The sequence below is a fragment of the Limanda limanda genome, chromosome 3 (assembly GCF_963576545.1).
Source record: "Limanda limanda chromosome 3, fLimLim1.1, whole genome shotgun sequence".
NCBI lineage: Eukaryota > Metazoa > Chordata > Actinopteri > Pleuronectiformes > Pleuronectidae > Limanda > Limanda limanda.
The window spans coordinates 28,786,074-28,798,899 of record NC_083638.1 but is presented as its reverse complement, the minus strand read 5'-3'; the positions used below and the strand labels follow the sequence as shown (position 1 = coordinate 28,798,899).

General features: G+C 41.2%; 1 protein-coding gene across 1 annotated transcript in view; it reads right to left on the bottom strand.

Moving 5' to 3' along the window:
• LOC132998656 (myocyte-specific enhancer factor 2A-like) overlaps positions 1-12,826 on the bottom strand; it is a 38,139-nt gene that overhangs the window by 18,151 nt on the left and 7,162 nt on the right. Inside the window, exon 2 of the mRNA XM_061068385.1 lies at positions 2,221-2,408. Coding sequence (XP_060924368.1) covers positions 2,221-2,274 — 54 coding nt within the window. The 5' untranslated portion in view covers positions 2,275-2,408. The remainder of the gene's footprint in view (positions 1-2,220; positions 2,409-12,826) is intronic.

Here is a 12,826-nt window from a genome sequence, read left to right as displayed (position 1 = left end):
TTTCTCCCCAAAGGTTTGAGTTGGTGTTCTGCCAAGTGTTGCAGTTCACTGAGGGGAAGTATAAATTATCCTATAAACATAACTTGAAAGAGGGGTGAGAAAACCCAGAAACCTCCTAATCACAGCAGCAGACTCAAACAAGCATGTGTGCATTTCACATGGGCCGGGAGAAAACACCCAGTCTCCTATATTTTCTCTGCTACGTGCTCCTGAAATGAACAAACAAACTCCTCTATGACTGGTACCAGGATGATCCCCACATTTGTTTACCTGTGTGCAAGAAAGAACATGAAGTGCTTCCATTGATGTGGACCTCACTGGACGTCAGGTAACTGTCATGAGAGTTAAGTGTGGAATATGTAGGTTAAATGTGTGGAGCCCAGTTACTTAATGCCACTCTTTATCTCCTGTCCTACTTGGAGGCTTCTACCAAGGGAGCTGAAGAGAGTACCATCATGCATGATAGAACTGTGGCTTTATACTGTATATGCTTTACCACACAGAGCCGAAGAGGGAATGCTATATATGATTTATTCTTCTGTTTGTTCGTAAAAGTAGAATTTTCTTTAAACGTTTTCCTAATCGGTCTTATATAAGATCATCTGTCTCCAATACAATTTCAATTGTTTTTGTAATGTCTGGAGATCAAAGTGTCCCGAGCCAAGATGTTGAATCTCCTATAACATCCCATGTTCTGGTGGGAAAGTAGATGGTCAACAGAGTTCATGTTCAACCAGGCTGAACATTTACACTTATGCTAGAAACTTGGGTGAGGGAAAAAATCCACATATAAATCTAGTTCAATTGTGAATTTAAATGTTCCCTTATGAAGACACATTTAAATGCACCAGATTTTTTGGGGGATCTGGATCTCATGAATATCAGTCCCCATCAAAAACATGTATCCCTCTCTGAGAAATCAATGTTTTAAAACACCCTATCTCACTTTGAGAAAAAAAAGTGAAAGAGAAAACCCTGGATCCACCCCATGATCTGGATCCTCATCAAATTTTAATGGGCTCTCTCTTGGGTAATGCCCCACCCCTCCACAACATTTCATGGAAATCCGTTCAGTCGTTTTTAAAACCCTGCTAATAAACAAACTTAGATCAAAACATAACCTCCTTGGTGTATGTTAATGACAGTGCTCAATGAACAAACACTGCATCAGTAACTAGATGATAGTGTTGAAATGAACAGTTCTCACTATACTTCTGTTTATTGGCAGGAAAGTTTTTTTTTCTTCTGTTTTTTTCCGAAACAAAGTTGAGCATGACTTGAAAACACATTTCTAAGAAAAGAGATAATCACCTTGTTCCTCTTTCTGTACATGTGTGTGTTGAAAGCTGATGAATCGACTACTACAGCACCATACACACTGCAGAGTGACTCGTATGATGGTTTGAGGAAAAACGGCTAAAGCACTTGATGCACTTGGCAGATAAAAAACAAGAACAGACCAACTTCCCAAAATAGAGTGCTAGAACCTAAATTTACAGCAGGCTCCAGTGATAGTGCACAGCTAAAGCAGTGTCCATCTAAAAATGGTCTGACCAAGACAGCCAAACATCATATACAAACATCATCCCAGATATTTATTTTCCAGCCACATCCCTATTTCCAGAGCCTGCGCCTTCCCTCCAGACAGGCTGGTATTTGTTGTGCTGCTGGAGGTGATATATATAGAGGAGACAGACAGAGAGGGATTCCAGTGGGCAGCAGTGTGGTGGAGCAGGGAGACTGTGAGGAGAGAAGGCCACTGTGTGTCCCTAACGCTGACCCACCCTGCTAATGACAGGGTGCCGCTCGGACCAAGCTAACCCCAAATTACTGCCCTCGCCACCAGCTGTGACCACTGCTCTCTGAAAAGTAAAGCAGCTCACACGAGTTCTTTCGATTGAAACTGCAGGGGGATACACACATGGCTCCTCGAGGGATAGCTTTACAAAGTGTTCCTTAAAACTTTCAATACTTGCACATCTGTACAATATTTTGTGTTCAGGTTCAAAACAATACCCACTTTAAATCTGTCAGATATCATAAAAAAAAAACTAAAAATAACGACTGAAACTTTCTGCAGCAAGGTGTTGTTGTACATGTTTGTATGGATGCATGTTGTGATAAAGAACCCTGACGAGATGTTTAACAGAGTAGTGTCAGGAGAAAGGAACTGAAATGGTCATAATATAGAAGTCAGAATAATAGGAAAGGGACACTGACCTGTCGGTTCCTCTCATCCACGATCCGTGTGATCTGGATCTTCCTCCTCCCCATTTTCACAACACCTCCCGGTAAAAGCTGAAGCAGAATATCAGTAAGCTCCAGGTAGTGAAGGCTTCAACAGACACTCGTCAACATATAGTCTCTCTGTCAGCTCTGTCGCTCCAGGAACAGCTTGGCATTGCTTGCTGAAAAAGAGAAAGGCAGAGACAAGAGTCAATTTAATCCCAGTGTCATTAAGTCTTCACAGCACCAACAATGACACAAGCAAGTATATTCAGCCAAAGCTTTTCAATAGTGCATCTTCACAAGAGCATCACTTGGCAAGGGCTCATCGATTCCTTGCATCTGCATTGTCAAACCCAGGTGGTTTACAAGACTGAAGATAATACCAGGAAAATCAATCCAGCAAAAAACAACAACATTCTTCTCATATTTTCAAATGGCTGATCACCAGTTTTACAGATAATCTGCCAAACCTGGTTGCAGCTAATGTGGTAAATTGCCATGAGCTGCAGTCTATCTCACTGATATTTCCACAGTCCTTGGAGAGATGTCACCAGGGTATAACGCACCCCAAGGTAAACTGACCACCCAGCAACAAGGACATGATAACTCACCAGATTCCCAACCACAATCACACAAACCCGGTGTCTTCTCTGGAATCCAAAATTCAATTCTGTCATCAATCAAGTAGATCTCCTTGAAGGTGCAACTTGTCTCTCTTGCTCCACAGCATTACTCTGTCATGTGCACCAGCATGTTTGATCCTGAAGTCTTGAGAGTGAACTCGCCTCCTCTCTCCAGCTTTCTCCTCTTGCAGGGGAGCCCACCTGCCTCGCTGTGTCCCTCCTCAGCCTCAGTGTCTCTCAGCCCTGCCTTACCCCAGAGCTCCTTAGCTCTTGCCTAATCTCATCTGATCTGGGAGGAGGCAGAGAGTGGGGCGAAGCCAGGCTTTATCCTAACCCTCCCTAGATTACTGCAGCATGTGGAGCCCAGAGCTGAGCCACCAAAACCCTCACTGCACACCCAGTTCACTGGGTTGGGGGACAAATTCATTTGTCATGCACCATGCAGAAGAAATCTATCGGTGACTTTTTGCTGATTTAAAATACCACTACATTTGATGGAAGATAATGCACCTTAATGCTCCATACAGCAGATAAATGAAGAATAAATAAAATCAAATAGAAAATAATTTTCGAAATGCATTTAAAGCCTAGTAGCTATTTCCCAAAGACTTCCTCGTCCCGCTCTGGTCATGTGCCATTTAAGTGATTGTTTCTGTGCTTTCCATTGGAAAAACACTACTATCTCATATTTCATGTTTTTATTTTATCATCCTTTAACGTTTTAAAGCTGAGCTGTACGTAATGGCGATTGCTTTGCAAGATGCCGCACGCATTGTCTAAACCTTCCAGTTCACCACCAGCTGACCCTGCCAAGTCAGTTCTGCGTTCGCACTGTAACAAAGACTCCTTGCATATTTGGGATTTAAAGGTCACAAGGATTTATCGTTTTTCCAATCTGGATGATTTGATGACAAGACATATATTTTGAAACGGGAACAACAATATTTCCACCTCCTCTTCTGAGTTGTCATTTCCAGGAGAAAAGACTATGTGCTCTTCCAGGAAGGCTGCGTTTGATTGTTTGATTAATGCTGCGTCTCAATCAGTTGAACGGTGGTAGATGCTAAAAGTCACTCGTCAGTTTTCTGGTCTAGCTAGGAGAGCCTGGAAAAGCAGGAGATAACATCTTTAGAGAACATCTGTAACATATAGCTGTGTGATAGTTCAAATGTTGTGTTATAATAATAATGCATTGATCTGCTAAAAGACATGTGCTGTTGTATAATTCATGAAGTAATTTAACTGAAATACTCTGATATACATATTAACTTGTGTGTCAAATAGAACCCAGATTTTTCTTTTTCTATATTAAAATAGTTTCAAAATGATTTAAAAAAACATTCAGTCATTAATGAAATAAAAAATAGTTCCTAAAATCAAATTAAATTAAACCCAATCATCATATTGTAACTAAGCAAGAAATGTACATTCTTCATTAACCCTTCTTGTCTGTATTTTACTGATTTCTTTCACTAAATTTGTGAGGAAGCGTTGCTGCATGGATCATGTTTCCAAGCAATGTTTTGCGTGTGTGCTACAGAGAGGGGATCAGAGTGAACTCTGGGATCGCACAGGGACACCAGAGACAGGGGTTCATATAGTTTCAGTCCTGAGTGTGATGAGGTCAGTTTTTGGCAACACAAACCCTCTGGTGATGGTGAGTGAAACCCAAAGACCCCAATTTGTTTCATGGGCTTTGCTGAGAGGCTCTAAAACAATCCCATTAAAAGCCTTTTTATTATTAGTTGCTACCGTCGGATATGGCACTACAACATAGTTAAATATGTTGTCAGTGAACATTTTGTGGCTTTGTGGATTTGTCCATCGGCAACATAATTCTTAAAGGTTCAGTGTGGAGAATCTAGTGAAATCTAGTGGTGATGTTGCAAGTTGCAGCAGAATACCCCTCACCTCATCCTCCCCTTCCAAACGTGAAAGTAACCTTGTGGTAACCTTCAGTTGTCATAAAAACTCAAAAGGTGTTTAGGTTGTCCAATTTGGGCTTCTATAAAACACATGGCGTTCTCCGTTGAGAGGACCCGCTCCTGATGTAAATATAAAGTACTTAAATATAAAGGGATCAATCTAGGGTAAATAAAACTACAATTTGTAAACTGAGTAGTTCAAACATCTAGTAAAAACATAAAAGCATCACTAGGATTATTTTATATTAAATTTCTGCCAATAGATTCCTTTCACCTATATCTTACACACTGAGCCTTTAATGTCAATCAAAAGAAAGCAATTCAAATGTTATACGTGCTTACAAATTTGCATATGATCATTTTTAGGGAGACATGGTTCTTTACTCGTTGATCACTGTAATATTCACTAATTATGGCCTCTACCTGCATTAATATTGTAAAGTTTGTCAGAAATCGGACATACCACACAAATAACATAAGTTTTATCTATGTGTTTATAGGTAACCCTCTGCTTGTGTGTCAAATGTGTCTGATACTAAAAAAGTGTGAACAGCAACACTGGCGCCTGTTTTACATCCTCAGACAAGTTGTCCTGATCAGTGCGAAAGTAATATGTTACTCTGGCAGAAACTCTATCTGGCTGGCGTGAAAATCAATACAGCACAGAGCGACGAGCCAACAGGCTGCTGCACCCAGCACCCTCACAGACAGGGTTGAGCCATTTATTAGCATTTCATTACACCACCAAAAATAAATTACGCTTAATCTGATACAAACAGGAGCAGCATTTAAAAACATTATATGGTAATATAAGGTATGCATTATAGTTGCTTCTGTCTTTTGCTGAATGAATTATGTGTTTACAGAACCCTCTTGATTCTCTTTATATCTTTGAATACTTATGGCAATGCTCCAGTGTCTTTACATTATTTATAAAATATACATATATAGCACTTTGGAATTAACTTTTGACTATTAACTTTCACACTGGACTGGAAAACAACAGAATCGCAATCTCTATGATTTTCTATCGAGTAAGTGATTAAGTGTTGGTATCATGCCATACAGAATAAAACATTTTAATAATTATTATAGATTTTCTGAATATTTGTTATTTTCACGCTTGATTTCCTTGTTTATTTAATTATTTCCAAAGGCTGAAAAAATATGAAACATTAAAGAAACAGATCTACAGTTTTCTAATCTCTTCTTACTCTGACCTTCTCACCGCATCTCTTTAACTTGAAAATACACTCTGCCTCTGGATGTATCCTTAACAAGGAGCACTAAGCCCCCGAGCGAACCTCACAGCCAAATGCACTCTTTATCTCACCCATGAAATCCAATTCCTGTGGATCATTGGAAGCGTGACCGTTCTTTGTGAGGGTATGAAACACACTTTTCCGTGGTTGGATAGCACAAGGTTTTATATGTGTTGTTCCTATACAATAGCACATTGTCACTGATTGTTGTTAAATGGAGCCAAGGGGGTCTTCCTCAGACATTTTCTACACATAAAGTGTACTGAATGGACATGACTGCCTGCTGAAGCAAAATAATTCTGATTACTACTACGTAGGAGCTACAACTATGCTTGTATTTTACTATTTTACACTATATATTTTAAGGTATCAGTTGCGTACATAAAAACATTTTTAATATTAGAACACTTTTTGCGGAGTAAAATTAATTCCTACATTTATACTCATAGTTAAATATGAAGCTAGAACCAGAAGATGGTTAGATTAGCACAAAGCCTGGAAACAAAAGGAACATCAATCTGTTTTGTCTGAAAGCAACAAAACCCCACTTAACCTCAATGTGTGGCTGCTTGACGATGAGCAGAAACTCAAGGATGAGGAAGGAACTACTTTACGAATGCTGTGGCAACAGAACATGACCAATGACTGCGCTCTTCAGAAAGTGTGACTTGTAGAATGTGTGACTCTGAGTCATAGCAGGGTGTTGAAATTAATGAAGTTCATCATTCTAGGAATGAATGAAAGTTACAACATCTCTGTCTTCTCCTAAACTGAAAAAAGTCCTGTCGTTCACAAACACCCACAGTTATCAACCAATGTAGGTCTCGGAATCTCAGCTCTGTCACTGACAGTAAGGAAAGAGTGGGGACAGCAGGACTGGACACTGCAGCTAAAACACAGACTAACACTCCTCCACTTCCTGTTAGTTCAGACAGCTACTGTACATCCTGTTCCGTGACCTGTCTGACAGTCAAAGAGGGAGAAGGAGTGGAAAATATAACCTTCCCACGCACGCACGCACGCACGCACGCACGCACGCACGCACACACACACACACACACCACCATTAACATTCTCTCTTTCCACTGAGCGTAAATATTCTGACCGTATCCAAAATAATTAACACTGACCACAAGAGCACAATAAGCATTGGTTCCTACAACACATCATCAAGCAGCCAGGAGACAAGAAGTCAGAGGATCAGACATAATGTTGTGTAGGCATGAGTAACACAACAAGCAAGTTAAGTTGGTTACGGTTGTGGTTGTCCTTGGTTGGTTGTGGTTGGTTGGTTGGTTGGTTGGTTGGTTGTGGATGTTTGGTTGTTTTTGTTTGATTTGCTGGTTGGTTGGTTGGTTGGTTGGTTGTGGTTGTTTGGTTGTTTTTGTTTGATTTGCTGGTTGGTTGGTTGGTTGGTTGTGGTTGTTTGGTTGGTTGGTTGTGGTTGTGGTTGTGGTTGTGGTTGTGGTTGGTTGGTTGGTTGTGGTTGTGGTTGTGGTTGTGGTTGTGGTTGTGGTTGTGGTTGTGGTTGTGGTTGTGGTTGTGGTTGGTTGGTTGGTTGTGGTTGTGGTTGTGGTTGTGGTTGTGGTTGTGGTTGTGGTTGTGGTTGTGGTTGTGGTTGTGGTTGTGGTTGGTTGGTATGTTGGTTGGTTGGTTGTGGTTGTTTGGTTGGTTGGTTGTGGATGTTTGGTTATGGATGTTTGGTTGTGGGTGGGTGGCTGGTTAGTTGTAGTTATTCGTCAACAGTTCAACCCAAGGACATTGCGGTTAATCAGAGGTTGTGTGTGCAGGGATCGTATCTGAGGGATTTTGGTATTGTGGTAACAGGATGCACCTGGCACATCTGAAAACGGGGGGACATAGAGATGTATCAGGTGTGTTAGGATAACCAGAAAATGTTTTATACTTATATCTTTTCCTTTAAGTAGGTTTACCCTTTGAAATAAGATATTTATTCCGAATGGGGGAGAGATAGTTACATATTTACCTTATTGTGACAGCTCACCTCTCTCCCTCTCCTCTCCCTCTCTCTCTCTCGAATAGCCCTCACCAAAATTACACTTCGCTATTGCGCCGTGCACACTCTCCCTAAAGGAGATAAACGAAGGATAAGGGAAATTTAAAAAAAATGTCTGGTGGGTTAAGTCGATCCCCACCACTAACACACCCAGTACATCTCAATCTCTCCTTGTTTCCAGATGGTCCAGTCCCATCCTGTCACCACAATACAAAAATCCCTCAGACACCCTACACGCCATGGTGCAAGGAAATGGGTCCATATGTTTTTCTTGTCTAATTGCAAATATCTCCACCACAGTGTCCTCAGAGTCAGTGCAGACAGTGTGTGTCAAACTAAAGCCCATTGTAGAGGCTACATCATGTGATTAAGTGAAAGATGTTATCTCTCAACCACGAGGATTCTTCATTTCAGCTCTACAGGTCTTGTTAGTAAGGAACCGATCATAACTTGTGGCCGAGGTATTTATCTCGCTCCACGGGTTATAGTGTTGTGGTCACCTAATATATTTCCCCCCCAAATTTCACCAGAAGAGCCCCATAATTATAAACTTTGGTTGGTTGGTTGGTTGGTTGTTTGGTTGATCAGTCTGACAGTTGGTCGGTTGGTTGTAGAACTCAATCTGTCCACAGTCACCTACACTTTGAAGATTTGGCTTCAGTTAAATGTAAACTTCTGGAGCTTTTAAAACAATAGTTTAGCAATAGCTAGCCAATGGTCAGTCTGGTTTTGTCCATTGACACAATTTTGGCTCATAATTTGCCTTTGTTCCCTTTGTAATGAGCCAGGCGTGCTGTTCTCAACTTCAAGTTTGTTATTGCTGACGGTAACCAGCAGCTATTAAGCTGCTGGTTACCGTCATATTTACTGTTCATGCTTTTGATTGAATTAGAAAAAAGGCAAATAAGTGTTTTTTCTAACATTGGCAAAATATTTATTTAAACCAAACCAACCAAGTAGCAACAGAGATGACCGAGATAAAGCGAACACTTAAGCAGCTCAGAACCAGTTTGGCGTCACCTTTCATGAGATAAAGAGCAAACTGCTGGAGAAACTGTAAATATAGGAATAAAGACACTGTGACTGAAGCTTCCTATGGACTTTAATTGCTCCTAATTAGCTTTTCAAGACTTATACACATGCTGAGAGTTTTTTTAACTTTAACTAATTGTCAGTGTTACTTTGTACCTTGGAAACACTGGAGCAATCATTCCATTAATAATAATGGTTTGTAAACTCTTTCATGCATTTCATCCATAATGCCAGGGCCCCTCTAATACTGGTCTGGTGACCCCAATAACCCCAAGAACTGGTTAACAAAGGAGGTGAACTAGCAGTCCTGATAACAGTTTTATTGTGCGCTCTAATTAAAAACTTCCCTTTTAACATTGCCACATATAAAGAATTAACAAAATTAAGAGTTGGTGAAGGTTAATCAGGCTGGGTCTTAAAAGCACCAGGTTGTTTTTAGTGCAAAACTGCCCAGAGTAATTGGCAACCCTTTCATCCCCCCTCCTCATTAAAGACAAGGGGTTCATCGCTAATTATACTGACCCCACTTTGACCTCTGCTCCAGTCACTCCAACAGAGAATCAATTAAGGCTTCAAGCTGATGGGACCCAGCATGCACCACTAGATAACCCCAATATTCTGCTACTGGAGGAATAAAGAAACCACTGTCTATGACATGTGCAAGAGTGAACCTCCTTTTGGTTCTGTAGATCACGGAGCTGATCTCGGTTATCAGTGTGGAAACAGCCATGGTGAGATTCACCGCCATTTGCTGAAAGATTAAAGTGTTTCTCTTTCATGGTTGTTTGCAATAGTGTTAAAGACTGATGACACAGATTATGTTCTTTTTTCATATCTTTACCTTCCCAGCAGCTTTCTCATCTCCCTGCTCTTCTCTCCTTGCAGTTTTGCTCAATCTCATCCTTCTTCCTCTGGCATCTTATTTGCATTGTAGCCATCAGCAGGGAGAGATTGCTCGCAGCATAACGAGGCGGACTGATAGAAGATTCCTCCTCCCCCCCGGCAATCCTGGGCATTCTTTGAAGTTTCTCATAAAGGGAGTTTTTATAAGAAGTTCTTGGGGGAACTTATTCATGGTAAACAGGCAGGATATGTGGTGGACCTGCTCCCTGAGGGAGCTGGAGGGAGCTCAGACTTGTTTACTGGCTGAAGTGTTTAACACTTCCCTGTTTACTGTACGACCCTCCCCACATGCCCAGTTGTGAAAATTAGTTTTCTTTGATGTAACGAGAGCGAATGACAATTTATGTAAAAACATAATGGACTTGCAGCAACTTTAAAGCAAGAGCGATGAAATTAGCATTTTCTCATGCTAATGATGCTCTGGCACAATGAGCAACCTTTGAATGAGCAGAAGTTACAGCAGCACGTCACAAACCTCAGCAAAGGCTGCAAATTAGTTTCCTTGTAAATCAACACAATGACGAAACAGTTCCTGATTTCAAGCTTTTCTGCAGCTGATTGAGACAGAAACATGTTGTTAACAGCAAGGAAACCAAGTGCTGCTGTTGTCTGCTGCCAGGCACAGCAGGAGCATGGACTGTGATTAATTCACCCACTGTCAGACAGACTAGCCCCTGGTATCATGCAGCATGAGTATCGACACTGGCCTGTGCTGCTGTGCAGGTCACTGAGCTAATGAGTTTTTGACTGAAATGTAATAATTGAAGTCATGTCCCTCCACCAGCAGCCCGGCCATTTAATGTCAGGCTGAGGGCCAGACAGATTAGATGGCTTTAAACTGTCATCTGCCACACCAGCCTCAGTTAGCAAACTGGGATCCTGTGTTAAATATGAGTCTGTATAAGAGAGAAATCAGGGTTACATACATTTATGTAGACCACAATAATAAACCTGTTCTTACAGAAAACATGGTTTTATGTCTGTAAATGTCCCACACAACACGTCTGTAGCTTCATTCATCAACACCCTACTCTCCAGCATGCTGCAATGTTACTCACAATCTCCCAGCCTAGTAAAAAACACCAAGACAGCATGTCTGTTCATTTAATTACTGGCCCGCTGTGATGTCATTTCATTATTGTGTTGCTTTTATGACAGCGGGATAAGATTTTCCTGTCTCAACACAGAGACACTGATGTCATGCCTGCAACACAGATTGAAAAACAAGCTGCCCAGTAAAATATGCGTCACACTCTGTTCTTTTCATAAAGACAATATTCTGGCTTTAACTGAACTTTCAATACTGACACAATACTTTTGTTTCGTTTTCCTGCGAAGCTAGAGCAGTGGGTTGCCGTGGTCATGGATTGAGGTGAAATGACATTGTCGTGGTTATATATCTTTTTTCCAGACTGTCATCATGCAGCGCGCACCCCCAGCTTCCAATTCCAACTGCAGCTGCTCCCAAACCACTTCATGTCCAGGACCCTGAAATGCACTCACATGTGAACACTGGGTTTCAAGCCCATTTCGCATCTAGCCACCAGTGTTCAGTCGTTACTCCTGACCAAGTCATGAAAGTCTACTGTACATTACCAACCCTCCACCCATTTCTTCACAGATAGAAATACATGTGAGAACTCTTCTACGTAACAATAACATTATGATTGTTGTCATTAAAGTTAAACTTAATCCGAGCTTCAAGGCTAAACTAAAACAAGGCTTTAAACTAAAAAGATACAAGATCCATTTCCAGACAATATTGTGGCTCACAGTTGGATCACTTTTACAGCTTATATGGGCATGAAACTCAGAAGCCAGTCAGATAAATATGTCTCTCTATATTGGTAAAGACCAGACCAGGGTGAAGCCGGCTTGTTTTAAAAACTGGTCATTTAGACAGCATGTTGTGTCCTGTACTATTTGAAGCTCTGAGGCCAAGACAGTTCAGATTCTGTGCCATACATAACACAATGTTATCGAAGTATTTGATGCATCCACTGTCCTGGTTTCTGCCGCTGTCCATGTACAAGGTGAAAAGTACGGGAGAGATAACAGATCCATGTGAGGCTCCTGTGGAGAATTATTTGGAAGAGCTCAGGTGACCATTGATTCAGGCCATGTGATTCCTACCCACCAGAAAGGACAATGTTCAGACGACAAGGTGCTGATAAACATTCACCCTGAGCGGCTCTACTCCAATCAAATGGGTAAAAGCGCTCGAGAAGTCCACAAAAAACCTGCTGACTAAGGCCAAGAAGCAGTGTTAGGACAGTATTGTCAACCACCCTATGCTGTTTTCTGTTTCCTGTAGCTCTTTGTCACTGGAGATGTTTAAGTGACAAGGCAGCAGACATTGACAATACACAATATATGAAGTAGATCTGCAAAACCAATCTTTTCTACACTCTTGCTCTGAGCTCGTTGCAGATGAGTTTGCAGAGCAACATAACTCCACTGAGCCGTTTCTCTCTCGCCACAGCCCAATCTTTTGATCCACTAAATGATATTATAATGAATTCCTTAACATTTTTGTTTGTTCCTGTTCTCATTGAAATTCTGTGCTTTCAGCAAAGTAATATCTTCCTTTTAATGTTGTGAAGAGATGGTAAGTAGATCTGAAACCTCTATCCTGAGGGTCCTCCAGGCAATCTGCTACCCCCACCCCTGACTCCCCCTTACACACACACACACACTTTCCAACACTACCATCTCCCTCTGTGAGATTACTGAGTAAACAGTCGACTCCTTTTCAAGTGAGTGTATGTACAGGACAAGTAGAGTTCAGTTGGAGCTATTATACAAGCCCTTCTATATGCATTCATCCCATATCGT